Source organism: Bactrocera tryoni, chromosome 1 (genome assembly GCF_016617805.1).
Source record: "Bactrocera tryoni isolate S06 chromosome 1, CSIRO_BtryS06_freeze2, whole genome shotgun sequence".
Taxonomy (NCBI): Eukaryota; Metazoa; Arthropoda; class Insecta; order Diptera; family Tephritidae; genus Bactrocera; species Bactrocera tryoni.
The window spans coordinates 47788527-47804701 of NC_052499.1; the positions used below are offsets into that span (position 1 = coordinate 47788527).

General features: G+C 40.7%; 1 protein-coding gene across 2 annotated transcripts in view; it reads right to left on the reverse strand.

Moving 5' to 3' along the window:
- LOC120772331 overlaps positions 1-16175 on the reverse strand; it is a 93554-nt gene that overhangs the window by 68244 nt on the left and 9135 nt on the right. The window contains exons 5-6 of one of the 2 annotated variants that reach the window (XM_040100877.1): positions 6141-6845; positions 939-1874 (exon numbers count right to left, since the gene is read on the reverse strand). In XM_040100877.1, coding sequence (XP_039956811.1) covers positions 939-1874; positions 6141-6845 — 1641 coding nt within the window. The remainder of the gene's footprint in view (positions 1-938; positions 1875-6140; positions 6846-16175) is intronic. The other variant, XM_040100885.1, reaches the window with a different exon arrangement.

The window sequence follows — 16175 nt, forward strand, 5'->3', positions numbered from 1 at the left end:
TATTGGTTTAAGCTTCCTTATCGGGTGTTATTTAATATTCGTATTCGGATTGAGTTATGAGTTATATATTGCATAAAAGAGGGCTACCAGATGAATTTTATGAGCTTGGGATCATATCGGGAATCTTCACTCACAAAAGATTAGCTGTAAACTCTGAAGAAGTTCAACCTCTTATCATCAAAGTGAAACTGGTCCAGCATAATGGGAATCTCGCAAGGGTATTCAATAACTTTCTAGAATTAGCGGTAAACAACTTTTCATTTGAGGTGTTTTTTACGTTTCGGGTCCCAAACCCAGCGCACGACCAAGCAGAGGGAATCATCGCCTTCTCTCTTTAGCTCGCCTTCAAACTGATGTTTTTTGGCTACCCAAAGGATACTTGGTCTAACACCGAAAGTCGTGGACTCTTTGAATCATATGTAAAAAAGTCGTGCTGGCCCCTCTGAAGTGAATGGCGCTCAGAGAACTTTCCTTACTTGAGTGAACTTCTACACATGGCTCCATCCTCGGCTATAACCGTGTAAGCGGTGTCTACGCCAATAAAGAAGAGCTGTATACAACGAGTACGTACATATCACACGTGGAACCCGTCATTTCATTTCTAAGCGGAGAAAAAATTAAGAAACAGCTCCCAACGAATGAAAGCAAATAGATACAAAAGTTGAATTTTAACAGAAAAATAAATAGAAATTTTCAACACAACCTTCAACGCCAACAAAAACATTAAGGCATGCGCTGCGAACGGAATTGAACTGAAAAGGCTTTGAAAAAATAAACATGAAACCAAAAAAAAATTATACAAAATGGAAAATTCTGCACAACTACAACAACAATTACAACTATGCCATTTCAACTTACGCCCGCAGCATCATTACTTTTGGCTGCGCCACGGAGACAAAAATCGCAATCGCAATCACAACAACAGAAAAATAGCTCACCTGCATTCGAAATCAAATTGTTGAAGAACGAGCCAATTGTGTCACCGCTGCTGCTCAATTTGTTGCCGGCAGCGTTGTCGCCGGCTGCAGCCGCACCAGCAGGCGCCGTATCACCGCTTATACCGCTTGTTGTTGTTGTCGTTAGCTCAGCATTGCTTTTTGTGGGCGAACCAAACGCACTGGTGCCCGCCGCGCCGCCCGTCGTCATGCCCGCTATGGTGATTTCCGCCTCAAAATCAATGCTATTGAAGGATTCATTGTCGATGTCACTCAAATGTTGTGATTTGTCATCACCGCTGCCGCTGCCGCTACCACCCGCATCGACGCCAACACCTGCGAAGCCGACAGCACCAATTTGCGAGGGAGCAGTAAGCAAATTTTGCGGCTCTACCTGTCGTTCAAGAGATTGCTGCTCATTGTGCCCTTGTTGTTGCTGCTGTTGATGTTCGTTTTGCGGTTGCATGCCTTGCATTTTTGTTTGCACAGCGCCAATATCAGTGCGATTGCGATTGCTGGTGCCGCATCTGGTGCTGGTGCTGGTGCTGCTGCTTGTGGCGGCCTCCGTTGCCGTTGTTGTTGTCGCGTCAATTGCATCAATCAGATTATCAACGTCAATTGTTGTTGTGAGTGCATAGGATGGCGGCGCCATCGCAACTGCCGTCGACGCCCTAAGCTGTTGTGGTTCATTTATTTCCGAAAGTGTTGTAAAGTCATCGTCATCCACATCGACAAGCACACCGACAACGCCATCGGCATAGATAGCTCTTCCAATGGCATCGGCATCGGCATCGGCATCAGCATCGACATCAGTATGCACAACGGCAACTAAATCTGTTGACAATGCGGTTCTATGCGTCTCATCATCATCTTCGTCAATAACACATTCACTGACGCTGCGCCCGGTAAAGCGCATATTCGGTGCTCGACGCAATACAACTGAAAGGATGAAAAGAACAGACACACACATGAGGGAATATGTAAATATGCGAGTTGAGTGGGGAAAAAACTTGCTACCTAAATCACGCTCCGATTAGTGAGGGGGGGTTCTGTAAATATTTTTAATGGCACTGGCAATTTGGAGATGAGATTGGTCTCTTTACTTCAATACAGAAATTCCACAAACAGCGGGTTGAGGAAAATAGCATCAAAATGACAGGCAATACTATACCTCTTTCAACTGGAATGTCGGATATAAATCGGGGTCAAAAAGGACTGTCTTATATACATAAGTTACAGAACAAGGAAATCCATTATTTTTGCATTACGTTGAAGGTTTGTATTTAGCGAAACCGATTTGTTCGATAAATTGCCGATTCTTGCTTGCGCACCATTTACGCCGACTCGCCGCAATTCGATGATGGCCGTCTCCGCTCACCGTTGCCGTATATACATAAGTCACCCACTTCTCAAAACTGGTAACCTGGAAACTGGATCGATTTCGTTGTAAATCGAAGATGATGATTCGATTTATGAGAGGTTTTTGAGGCAGCCACAAATCGAGCATAGTTTTGTATTCAAACGGGTTTTCGTTTAGCTCCTGGGCAATGGGAATAGTGCTTGCATAACGATTGGACTCGACGATTTTCATTATTTTGTGGATATGCATAACGATTGGGCTCGACGATTTTCATTATTTTGTGGATATTTTTGACACTTGGTATTCCAGAGCGCAGTCAAAGATATTGACCTCAATATTAACGGAACGGAATCGACGAAACGACGCGCATGATTGACTGTATCAGGATCATAAAAACCCCATCGCACTTAGGCAACGCGAGAAACAGATTGCTAAAGCCATCTAATCGAAAAATAATGGATTTCGTTTTACTAGATCTTATATAAGACACTGTATTATAGTACGATTATCGATTTTAAAATAGTACCAAGTGAAAAACAAAAATAAAACTAAAAAAGACATTTCAGGAAATAATTCATTCATAAAAAATCTAGTGGAAATTCACGAGGTCCGAATAGTTAATAGCAAGACTGGCATGGCAAATATTTCGCGAAAATATATTTCACAAACAATCTATACAACAGGTTTTGTAACCTGTACACCAAGGAGCTAAAAATCTATTTGAACACTTCGTCGTCTATTTTCAAGAGCGCTACAATAAAGCTTATGTTATCAATCGTTGGAAGAGTCGTAACATATTCATACGGCTTCGGAAAAAAAGAAAACTGCGTGAAGCGAAGCTCTGTACTAATCACAAGGTGATATTGCTCAGTTCTTTCTTAGTTTTTAGTTTTAAATTCTTTCATGGACACACTCGACATAAGCTTGTATGGCTGCTAAGAAAACAAATCCTGAGATAACAATCCACTTTCAGGATTCCGATGTTGTTTTTCGGTTTTGTTTTTAAACCCTTCGAATTACTATTATTTTGGAGTAATTCCAAAAATATCATCTATGTACAAGATGCGTTCCAAAATTAACAGGACTTTAAAAAAAAGAACAAATATTTTTTTCGGTAAAATCAATTTATTTTATTCAAAATAGTCTCCTGCTGCTTCAATACAGCTGTTTGCATGGTCCAAAAGCATGTCGAATGAGTGTTTTAGCTCGTTGGCCGGTATGGCCGCCAGTATGCCGGTGCAGGCCTTCTGAATGGCCTCTACGTCTGCATAACGCTTTCCTTTCATGGGCAAATGCATTTTTCCGAAATGGAAGAAGTCGCACGGTGCCATATCAGGTGAATACGGGGAGTTGCTAATGGTTAAAATGTGATTTTTGGTCAAATAATCGTCCTTCGAATGTTGGATTCTGAGCAATTTTTGGTCGTCAGTCAATTTGTGCGGAATAAACCGTGCACACACCTTTCGTAAGCCCAAATGTTCGCTCAAAATGCGATAAATCGATGTTTAACTCCATTTTCATGAATTTCAATGATGATTTCGGCTGATTTTTGATGAACTCACGCACAGTTTCGATAGAATTTCCGGTGATCACGGATTTTGATTGGCCCACATGTTCACCGTCATTTATGTCCTCCCGACCACTTTGAAAACGTTGAAACCACTCGTGCACTCTGCTTCGGGATAGGCAATCATCGCCGTAGACTTGTTTCATCAATTGAAATATTTGGGTAAAAGTTTTACCAATTTGAAAACAAAATTTAATGTTGCCTCTTTGTTCGAAGCCATCGTGCTTTCACTTTTCTTTGGCCCAAATGATCTTTCAAAATGTCACTGATCCTTCCGATATTCCAACGATGCTAGTAAGATCGCTGACTGTTAATCTTCGATTCTCAAGCACCAATTTCTTTCTGCCGCTCTAGACATGGTTCGTCGTCAACGCGTTCTGGATCCACAATCTGCTCCAACCAAAAAATCAAAAACACTTGCTCGCGACAATAAATTATCACCGTAGGCCTTTTCCAAAATTCTGAACGTTTCGGCACCAGAAATTTGATTCCGCACACAAAATTTAATGGAACTTCTTTCTTGAGTATTTTCACTCATAGTAAAGATCGCCGAATGCACTTTCGGCACTTCAGAAAGACAAGCGTTTACTAAACACTAATGAATATTTTGTTGTGACTTTTGGCACAGATGTCACTGACAGTCATAGCAACCTAGAAAAAAATATTTCGAATGGGTTTTCGCGCGAAATTTAAAGTGAGGAGTCTTACTATTGCACACTACTATGCCGACAGTAGTAAATCAGACTGTCATGGGCAAATTGAGATGGACTTTTCGATATAAGAATACCTAACCTTGTATTTGAGATGTTTTGCTATGAAACCCGACTTCAAAAATAATTATTTTTAGTAACCGACAAACATGGTTGCAAGTTCATATTTTCGGCCTGTTGCACAGATCCCTTCTCCTTGCCATACCTACATGGGAAATACTGTGTTGGTCGAATCTTTTTTTATTTTTTCTTCATGGAAGAATTATTTATAGTATTACTTTTATAACGAAGTTGGCTCGACGTCGCGTAGACTCTCCTTGCTTTGAACCTTAAGACTCTCATTAATTGGTAACTCATTAATTAATTACCGAGGTATGATTTTATTAGATTTATTATACGTTAAAGTTTTTCCTCAAAGCAGAGGTACTTTATTTTGCATAAGGCCTGGCGATGTATTTAAAGGTTGGCAGTTTATACCTAACATGGCACCATTTGACTCAACGGTCTCTATCTTTATCTTTTCATATAATGGCTGGTTTCTCACACGATCACCTGAGCACGTGGTGCTCTCAAGTCCTTTGTTATTGTTATTTTGCGTTCCTTTTTGAGGGATTTCTGATCTCGTAGTTCACTTTCCTTCTACAAAAATTCGGGATCACTTAAATTTCCTCAAAGATAGAACGCTGTCCGTCGCAGCTCTTCATTTTTACTCTTAGTATATAAGAGCACTTGATAGCTACTTACTTTGCTCCTTCTTTCTCGTTCTGATAGCTACACGAAGATGTCACATGTCGTATGCACGGTTGCATTTTAATGTCACGTTATTTATAATTTCATTAATAGCAAGTAAATGATAAACAAACAACAACAAAAAATAGAAAATAAACAACAAAAACAAAGAAGAGGAAGATTTCCCACAAAAAAAAACCAGAAACGCTTGAAAACGCATGAAAATTACAGTTAACAATAGCAACACACATCGAAAGCAAACATGAACCAAGCCACTCGTCCTTGGCAAGCGAGCGCACACGAGCAAGCAAGCGATGATTGAAGTGGATGATAGAAGCGAAGAGGTAAATAAAGACGAATTAGAATACAGTAGATTTGCCGTTATTTGCATTATTAGCAGCAGCAGCAGCAGTACCAGCGAGTCAACATCATCAAATCAACAGCAGCGACGCGAGGGCACAAATTCATTGCGGTGCAAGGCTATCAAGCCAACAACAGCAATGATATTTGCGAGTACGTGTCACCACGGACGCTGCTGCCAGAGGCGAAGTCGAAGTAATTGCTGCTGATCAACTGGCGCGCGACAGAAACCATTGCATATGATTGCTTTTATATGCGTTTTTACCGTTATTATTGTGGCTGCTCTCAATTGTATATTTGCGATATTTTGCATTCCTAATTTATATGCTGCATGTGACAACACACCAGCACCCAACACCAATATAACCAGCACCAATAGACCAACCACTCTCACCAACCGGGCAACAACCCACCCACCAATCAAAGCAGCGCAAAGCAAATGCATCAACATCATCAGCACTTGACTTGACTTGACTTACCTTCACCTTCATCTTCGCACTCAACGTCTTTTCCAGTCAATTCATGAAAATCGCTTGCAACGCCACGCCGCTGCTGCCATGCAGGTGTCGACACCACCACCGTTGCTGCGGCTGCCGCCTCGTAATTTCTCAATTGGAATATTTGATTCTTTAATGATTTCCTTCGCCGCAGATACTCGGCATGTTGCAATTGTTGATTACACAATGCTGCTTGCAACCATTTTAAAATATCATTGTTGTTGCCGTTGCTGTTGCCGTTGCCTTGGTGGCCGTTGTTGTTGCCAGCAGCAGCAGCAGCTTCGAGTGCCTGCAGCACAGCATTGATGACCTCAAGTGCGGCATTTATGATGGAATGCTGAGAAGCACTGCTGATGTTCAACAAATGCAAACAATAATCGAAAATTTCAATAATTTGCCTGCACTCAGTGTTGATTGGCATTGCAGTTGTTGTTGTTGTTGTTGTCGTTGCAGTGGCTTGTGTTGTGTGCGCACCGCCTGCACCTGCACCTGCGCCTGTCTTCGTCGGTGTCGGTCTTGTGTTTGCCCTGCCTTTATTGACTCCGGCGTGTGCTTGTGTGCTGTGGCCATCATCGCAATCGTCCGGACAATCAGAGCTGAATCCATGTATGATTAATGGCAACAGCAAGCGCAGGAAGCCGAGCACACCGACCACGTTGTGTTGTTGCTGGTCGGCAAGTAGAAATTCTGTTGGAGAAGAGAAAAGTGGAAACGAGTTGGAAATTAAGATATTTTCATGTGCAAATATTTATCATTTAAGGTTAAAAATTCGCATGAAGAATGCTTGAAATCGGAAAGGGGGTTTATGTGATAGCGGTACATATAAGGTGTAAACGAAAATGATTTTATTAAAAACATCAAGTCAAAACGGGAAGAGGCGTTAACTTCGGCTGCATTGAAGCTATTACGAGGGCTGCTATATATATTCTGGCCTAGGGCAACTAAGTGTTGCCAGGTGCAATCTGACATTTACATTGGAAAGTTTGACATTTTTTAGCATAACATCACTCAGAACGTTTTGTCATTTAATCGTGAATTATTTTATTTACAGGGAATTAAAAAATTCATCTCGGCCAAAAAATGGAATTAGCTCGGGAACATTTTCGTGTGATCATTTTTCACAACTTTCGACATGGATTATCACGACAAGAGTGCATCGATGAACTAAACTCTTTGTATGTCTATGAAGCACCATCCTATAGCACTGTGAAAAACTGGTACAACGAATTCAATCGTGGCCGACGCTCGCTCAAAGACGAATTCCGTGAAGGTCGTCCAAAAACAGCCGTTATGCCAGAAAACATCGATGCCGTACGTGAACTGATAATTCAAGACCGTCATGTAACATGCCTTCAGATAGAGGCATGCCTATGCATTTCTCCCACCAGCATACATTCGATATTGCATGAACACCTGGCCGTAAAAAAGGTTTGTTCTCGTTGGATCCCGCACAATTTGACAATCGCTCAAAAAAGGCTCGTGTGGATTGGTGTAAAGAAATGCTGAAAAAATACGATCGCGGTGCTTCAAAAGACGTTTATAAGATCATCACAGGTGACGAATCATGGACCTATGCGTATGAGCCCGAAACAAAACAGCAATCGACAAAAAACCAAAAAAAAAAAAACATTTTCGTTGATAAATATGCCTATTTACATTATTAGGCCAGAAATATATATAGCAACCTACGTATGCCTTTAAGGAATGTACAGTATTTCTTGTAACACAAAAGGGTATAGAAAGATCTTAACCTTGATTTTAATCGGTTAGTTTGTATGGCAGTTATATGCTATAGTGGTCCGCTCTAAAACAAAGGGCGGCTGCGGAAGCGTTGGGATGCCGGCCTTACTTAGGTAGCTGTTCACAAAAAAGGCGGTGTGAGCCGGGGCGTTGTCGTGGTGCAACTTCCAATCGGTTGCGATGTCTTGCCGGACCCGATTGACACTTCGTTTGTGTTTCTTGAGGACTTCCACGTAAAACATGGGGTTGACGGTATGTGCAGAAGAAAAAAATTTATGGTGCACGATGTCTTTGATGTCAAAAAAGACGATAAGCATCGTTTTCGCTTGCTTTAATGTATTAATTAGGTTAAAATTTTGTCTCGAAGCAAAGGTACGGAGACATATTTCGTAATTTTGCAAATACCTCTACGATTAGTTCAATTTCAATCTAGTTTTCAGACGAATATCTGAAGACTCGATCTTTTTTTAAATCTGTTGTTGCTAACATTCGAAGAAGCAGTTAAATTTATCCCGCAAAGATTTTTGATCATTGAAGTATTTCCGGCGTTACGATCGCCAAAGAATATTGCCAGTAAGAGTTTTACTTCCCAAACGAGTATAAGTGTATTTCCGCGAAGAGCCAGATGCTGTTTTAATTAGTCAGCAAGTCCAGACTATAGCACAAAATATGAATTACAATAAGAAGGATTAGAAACTGCTGAGTTCCTGAAGAATATGTGTACAAAATCATAAAATTTGAAGCCACAAGCCAAATGAGTAGCAAAGCTTCGGATTTTGAGATCATGCCTACAAAAATTAACACCACTGAAGCAAACGAATTTAGGAACATAATCTTAAAAATATTATAATTACGTAGGACCTGGGTTCGATCTTTGTTCAGAACAATACCAAAAAAAGCCTTTTCTAATAGTGTCACAACTAGGCGGTTAGGGGCAAAACTTCAAGCTTATTTCTTACTGGAAGAATCTGCTTATAAAGCTTCAATTATTCATTTCGAGACGACTTTAACGCTTATACAAGCAGATCCCTAAATTTGTTGGGTAACTTTAAGTAGTACAGAGGAAGGTCAGAGGAAAATCTCAGCATAGCATCTAACACAGATGTATTGGAATATAAAACGGATATTGTGGAAAAAAGAGAGTTATGTCAAATATTTACATCTTTTTCCCATCATCCTTATACTATATGCTAATGTATGATCCAAGTAGAGGTACTTTATTCAATAGTCTTTTTTTGAAAGATTATGCGTGAGTGTCAAGCTATCTTGTTATGTATTTCATCATAGAAAGCTTACGCCTGAACAACGTTTACAAATCGTACAACTTTCTTACGAAAATTCACATTCTGTAAAGAATTTATTTCGCACGCATGTGAAATGGTTTAATAATATTCGATCGAATAAAGCATGTTGAGCATGCAGTAAAGAAGCCGGAGCGGCCGTAGCTGAGACTGTACAGGAAGATTGCGGAGAGTCGATTTGGCGCCGTTCGCAGCACTTTGGACTGACGTATGGAACAACTTGGCGATTTTACGTCGAGATCTTAAATTGAAAACGTACAAAAGTGTAAGAACTAAAGACGTTCGACCTTCCCAAGCGACATCGCTTCGCTTTATGGACTCTTGAAACGTTCTAAGAAAATTCGACGATGTCGAATTATGTTTTGTTCAGCGATGAGGCCTATTTCTGGCTCAATAGTTTTGTAAACAAGCAAAATTGGCTCATTTGGGACGAAGAGAAACCTATCATTTCATCCAGAAAAGAACACGGTTTGGTGTGATTTTTGGGTCGGTGTGATCATCGGTCCACCGGTGAGAACGTATCCGTCAATGGCGTTATCATGCCATGATAACCAACTGAAGTTGAAGCTCGTGATCTTGGCGACATTTGGTTTCAACAAAACGATGCGCCTTCCAACACATCGCATCAATCAATCGATTTATTGAGAGAACACTTCGGTGAGCAGATAATTTCACGTGTTGGGCCGGTCGATTGGCCACCAAGGTCTTGTGATATCACACCGTTAGACTTTTTTCTGTGGGAATATGTAAAGGCCTTGTAGCAAAACATCACGCTTGTCATTCGTCAGTTACCAGTCGAAATGTTCAAACAAATCATCGAAACACGGACTCAACGGAAGGATCATATGCCAACATTTCAAAGAGATAATTAAAAAAATAAATAAATGCCAAAGAATGTTCTTTCGAATGATAATAAACATTCCCCATTGAATTTAAAGTTTCTGTTTTTTTCTTTAAAAGAGTAGGAAACCTCGAAATGGATCACCTTTTATGTTATGAACTCGTATGTATGTAAATGTGCCCTTCCTTATTTCTCTCTTGTACATCGGTATAAATAAACTAATTCTTGAAAGAGAGTTGATGACTTTCAAACTTTCCTTTTATTTGGATAGAAAATCTGTTGCAATGCCAAGACTGCCATTGTTGCTATGTCAAGCTTTGATTTTGCAACGCTGCATGTCAACGCTCTTGTTGTTGTTTCTGTCATTTGCCATGTCGAGTTCACTCTCGCTTACAAGGCGCTGAACAACTTACAGTGTTAAGAATATTTCGGTATTTTATGCAAGCGAGCAGAAATATGTATTTCATATTTGAAGCTTTGACAACAACAAAAGCAAGCAAGCAACTAGATAGCATTTCATAGACAAGATTGCGAAGTGGCGAAAGTGAGACACGGAGGGTTATGTGCATAAGTGAGAGTAAGGCTTGCAAAGTAGGTTCATGCTTTTCTGTGCTTGTTTTTGTTGTTAGCGGAAAATGTTTGCAACAAATTGCCGCCAATTAAATTTATCTTGTTGAGAAAAGTTTTAATGTAATATTTATACGCAGCACATGAGCTCGATGCGGGTGAGGCAATGCAGCCGAGCACAGTGTAGGCTGCAGAGAGTGGTGAGTGGCGATGAAAGACTGGCTGTGAAGGCCTTCGAGTGCCAAGGCGATGGTATTATTTTCATGCTTTGTATCACTAACAAACGCGTGGAACTTAGAGGGTAGCGGGTTTGGCAACACACATTCCCTTCTTGGGAAACTCTCCCTTGAAATTTAAACGAGGTTGACATCGACACCGTCTTTGCATAGAGTGCATAGGCATATGATTGCAAGTATATAGTATATATAGATGTGAAAGATATATCTCGGTACGCATGTAACTTCATTACTCAATTAGTTCCCCTTTTACAGTTGCTTTCGTTGCTAGAGAGTGTGTTGTTGGCTGAGTTCACAAGCAACAATAAAATGTGGTGTCTTCTTAAAGTTAGTGTTGGCTTTATATGAAGGTCAATCAAAGCTTTTTTCTTTGTTGAAGTTCAAGGAACCTTTCGATATGGCTGTTTGATACAATGACTTATTTACTAATAAGTAATTCTGACAGTGAAAGCTTTTATTCACTTAAAAATTGACTCGAAAACGGATTTGAACGTTAATACTTTGAAGACGCCTGTTGCTAACTCGGTGGCTATTTTTTCAAGCAATGCTCTTATATTTTTTTGCAAATGAGAAAACCGGCATTAAATCGTCGAGGGAAAGAGAAAAATTCTCAGAGACAGACAGATCATCAGACAGCGAAATTTAAAGCATAATACTGCTGGAAATATAATTTTAGCTATAAAATCTCACCAATGCGATCTATGATGTTTCATTCTTCAAGGCGAGAAAAAAATGTTAAAGACTTCCGATATTCATACGCAAAACGTATAAGTATATACTGCAATTTAAACTGCGCGCGTCGAAGGATTTGGAGAATTATTTTTTTTTTAGGTTGGTAGTACTGTCACTCACATTTATGTCAAATTTCATGTCAAAATATTCATTAGTGTTTGAGATACTCGTACGTGTCGTTTTGTGAGCTGCTAAAAGTGAGTTTTTCGTTTTTTGCGATGTCGAAATTTGTTAAGCAAAGAATTTGCATTAAATTTTGTTTACGGAATCAATTTTCTGCTGCGGATACATTGAGGATGGTGCAGAAAGCCTTAGGTGATGAGGTTATGTCTAAAAAAAATGTTTACAAGTGTTATAGTGAGTTCCAAGCCGGCCGTGAACGAGTCGAAGACGAAGAGCGTCCAGGGCGACCCTCAACCTCAACCGACGAAGCTCACGTTCAACAAATCAAAGATTTGGTGTTGAAAAACCGTCGATTAACAATTAGAGACCTTACTGGTGAAGTTGGCATATCGAAAGGCTCAGCCAATACCATTTTGAAGGATGTTTTGGGCCTCAAGCGTGTCAAACCTCGACTGGTACCGAAAACATTGAATTTTTTGGAAAAAAGGCGTCGCGTTGAAGCGTATGAAACGATGCTTTCCGACTACCAGGGTGTCATAAAACGCATTATAACTGACGATGAGCCCTGGATCTATGCTTACGACCCCGAAACAACCGATCAATCGAGCGAATATCGAGTCGTCTAACCACGAGCCGAGACCAAAAAAATCGCGCCAAAGTCGCTCAAAAATCAAGGTCATGTTGACTGTTTTCTTCGACTATCGTGGTGTTGTGCGTCGTTTGCGTAACGCTATCCGCCTAAAAAGGCCGGAATTGTGGAAACACAATTCTTGGTTTTTACACCACGACAATGCACCACCCCATACTGCCCTCGTAATTCGTGATCATTTCGCCAAAAACTCAACCCATATCGTTACGCAATCACCGTATTCACCTGATCTGGCACCGTGCGACTTCTGGCTGTTCACCAAGCGCAAAAGACCGCTCCGGGGACACCGTTTTTATACGATAGAGGAGATTCAAGCCGCAGCGAAGACGGAACTGAAGGCCATCCCGGAAAGTGACTACAACCAGTGTTTCGAAGATTGGAAAATCTGTTGGCATAAGTGCATCGCATCGGGAGGGGATTACTTTGAAGGGGATGAAATTGATTGGAAGAATAAATAAAAAATTTTCAAAATAAATACAATGTCACATTATTTTTTGGGCACAGTAGTATTTCTAGTGAGGGAGATTAGTTAAAATTTTGGACAGTCTATCGACTTCATATATATATCTTCACTGCAGGTCGTAAAGGCATAGATAGCTTGTCTTATGTGAGTCGTCTGTTAAATAAAAATTGAAAAAGATAAAAGAAACAGTGCTCGAAAATCAGCGTGTTGACATCAGAGAGATAACAGAGAATCTCAACGTCTCTTACGAATCGATTCAACACATTTTAGTTAATGTTTTAGATATGAAGCTTATTAATTATAGACTCAAACCAAAACTGATTCTTTTTCAAAAATAACGTCGACAAGATGACGCAAAAGAGTTGCGTAGCTGAGACCCAACATTCAGCAAGGCATCACCACTGCTGACAAGACGTGGATTTAGGAATATGACGTCAAAACTGTCCGACAATCTAGCGACTGGTACTCCAAAAATTAACTGAAACCGCAAGTACCATAATTCGCTGAAGGCACTGAAGGCCATCATTCAAGTCGAGGCTTATAACGAGTACAGGGTTCGTCCGAAAAGTAATAAGACTGATTTTCTCCCCTCGCGATTGTACTTCGGAGCGTGCGCCCACCGACTGGATTCGGTAGAGAGCGTTCCTAGCTAACGAACGAGCGGCTGGTCAGTTATCTCCGAGTACCTGGGGAGTTAGGACAAACATTTTCTCGCGACGTGTTTAGAGCAGAGGTACGCGATTGAATTCTGTGTCAAACTCGGTAAATCTGCGACAATGACGTTTGATATGATCAAACAGGCTTACCCAGATATTGCTTTAGCGAGACGCGTGGTGTGTTTTGTTGGCACCAGCCCTTTTTGGAGGGCCGGGAAAAGGTCGCTGATGAATGACCAAATCCAAAGAGAAAACGGTTACTCATTATCTTCTTTGACCTCAAAGGCATCGTCCACCATGAATTTGTTCCTCCTGGACAAACCGTCAACGCCAAGTTTTACGTAGAAGTCTTCAAAAGTCTCAAACGATTGAAAGTTGCAACACGTAATGCCCCAGCTCGCACCGCCTTTCTTTCAACAGCTACCTAACCAAGGCAGGCATCCCAACGCATCCGCCGCCGCCCTACCGCCCAGTTATGGCCACAATGAGGCCAACTCCCTAGTCTGGCTTTTAGTTTCCTTTTATCCTTATATGACTTGGTACCCAGATGATTTTAACCGAGTTACCAGCTGAGAGTATAGTTATTGCCCGTTTGCATTGAGACTTAGTATTGGCGCTACTGATAGCCTTAATTGACGCTTTGCTGTCCACTAGAAGGTTTATGGACTTACTGGTTAGAACTGAAACCCACTTGGCGTCTTCTGTTACGGCAATAACACTCGCACAGAACCCTCGGACGCCAACAAGTTCGCAGTGATTAACCAGACTGCGCAAAAAAATGTCGTATTACAGGTTACAAAAAGAATAACAACTGTGTTCAGGTATTTCATGGACAGAGTTGCCGTAGTTTTTTCAGAAAAGTATATGTTTAGAGAAACCCGAATCTTCAAAAATGAAAATGACTTAAATTGAAATGATGATACATTTCACTGGAGTTTTATGTAAAAATCAATGTGCAGAGAACTGAATTCTATAGAATTGTTTGCAAAATGTAAGCAGCCTCTATCCGATTAGTACTGAGATACATAGACACAGTAAACCACCTTTTAAAGGAACTTAAAAAGTGGCAAAGTTTTTAGTTGCTTAAACTGATGCTCTTTGAAGTGCATAAACATTCATACGAGATGGTACTTGGATATCAAAGACACAAATATTGCAAAAAACTATTTGTAAAAGGTCATCGAAGGAGAGGTACTTTTTCAATAGCCTTGTCATGTCATGTCCAGCTGTCATGTTACATTTGTTTAGTATTGCTTGGCATTTCGACTTGGAAAGACTTACGAAAATTGGACTCGACGGATAGGCCATCTTACTCGTAGCCACGGCCAACATTTGAAAGAGATAATTCTCAAAAAATAAGTGCCAAAGAATGTTCTTTCGATTGATAATAAATATTCACCATAGACTTTGAAGTTTCTGTCATTTTTTTTTTTGAAAAAGTAGGGAACCCCGAAATAGCTCACGCTGTGTTTTGTATTTACATACATTATATTGAGAAGCTGAGTTGATTGGGCAATGTCCGTCTGTCTAGTCCTTCGTTTTAATGATATTGATCTGAAATTTTGCAAACGTGATTTCCTCCTCAAGTATCCGAGCATTTGTCGGAACCGCCGACATTGGAACACTATAGAATACTACTGTGGGCAAAAAATAGTAAGACTTTTTAATTTAAATGTCGCCGATAACCCATTCGTCAAACAACTTTTTTTCGGTTGGTATGACTGTCAGTGACATCTGTCCATTTTAAAAGATCATTTGGACTTGAGAAAAGTGAAAAGCTCGACCGAATATCGTGGCAAAGGTGAGCCGAAGCCGAAAACACCACATCAAAGGTCAAAAATCAAGGTTATATTGTTACTTTTCTTCGATTATCGTGTGGTGCACTCCGAACCGACCGGCCAAACTGTCAACAAGGATACTATTTGAGTGTTATGCGTCATTTGGTTGCAGTTATTCGTACAAAGAGGCCCGAATTATGGCCGCCAAAACACTTGATTTTTGCACCACAAGCCCAACTTTTGTCGGCCGAATTAATTATCGAAGTAACACTGTACTCAGAATGAATGCATACATACTGGCCATCAATAACTCAACACAATGCAACTAAGAGTGAAAATAATTAATTATTGAAGAGACGGAAATTTGTTTGCAAGCGGCCGCATGCCAGCACACCTGGACCAAAGGTTGCAGAATTACACTGCGCTTCCGGGGCAAATGAATTTGCATGTCTAAATGTATGTGTGCGTGTGTGTGTTTTGTGGTTATCGGTTTGCCGAATGTCTGTCTAACGGTTGTCTATTGAAATTTTTACGCCTGTTAATGTTGCAACAAATGTGTAACCACCGTTAACTATGCAACAACGGCGGCAACACCGACCCAACAACAATCCGTGTAATGCATGCATTTTTCATGCTAAATTGCAATTGTTTGCCAGCGCAAATGGCCGTTGTGCATCCGAAATGCAATGCGATTGATTTTTAATAGCGATTTTCCGTAGGCTGGCCACACCAACTCAGCGCCAGCGCATGCCCCAGGCGAGCCGTCGCAGGTAAGGGTTGTGCTGCGTTGCGTGGGAAGCACTGAGGGGCAATAAGCCGCAGTGTTTGTTGAAAAAATCGCATATCCGTGCAGTATTTTAGCAACCTTAATACCCTAACTCAATTTTTTATGCCGACACACACACGCACGCATGCATACATTCAAACAAGG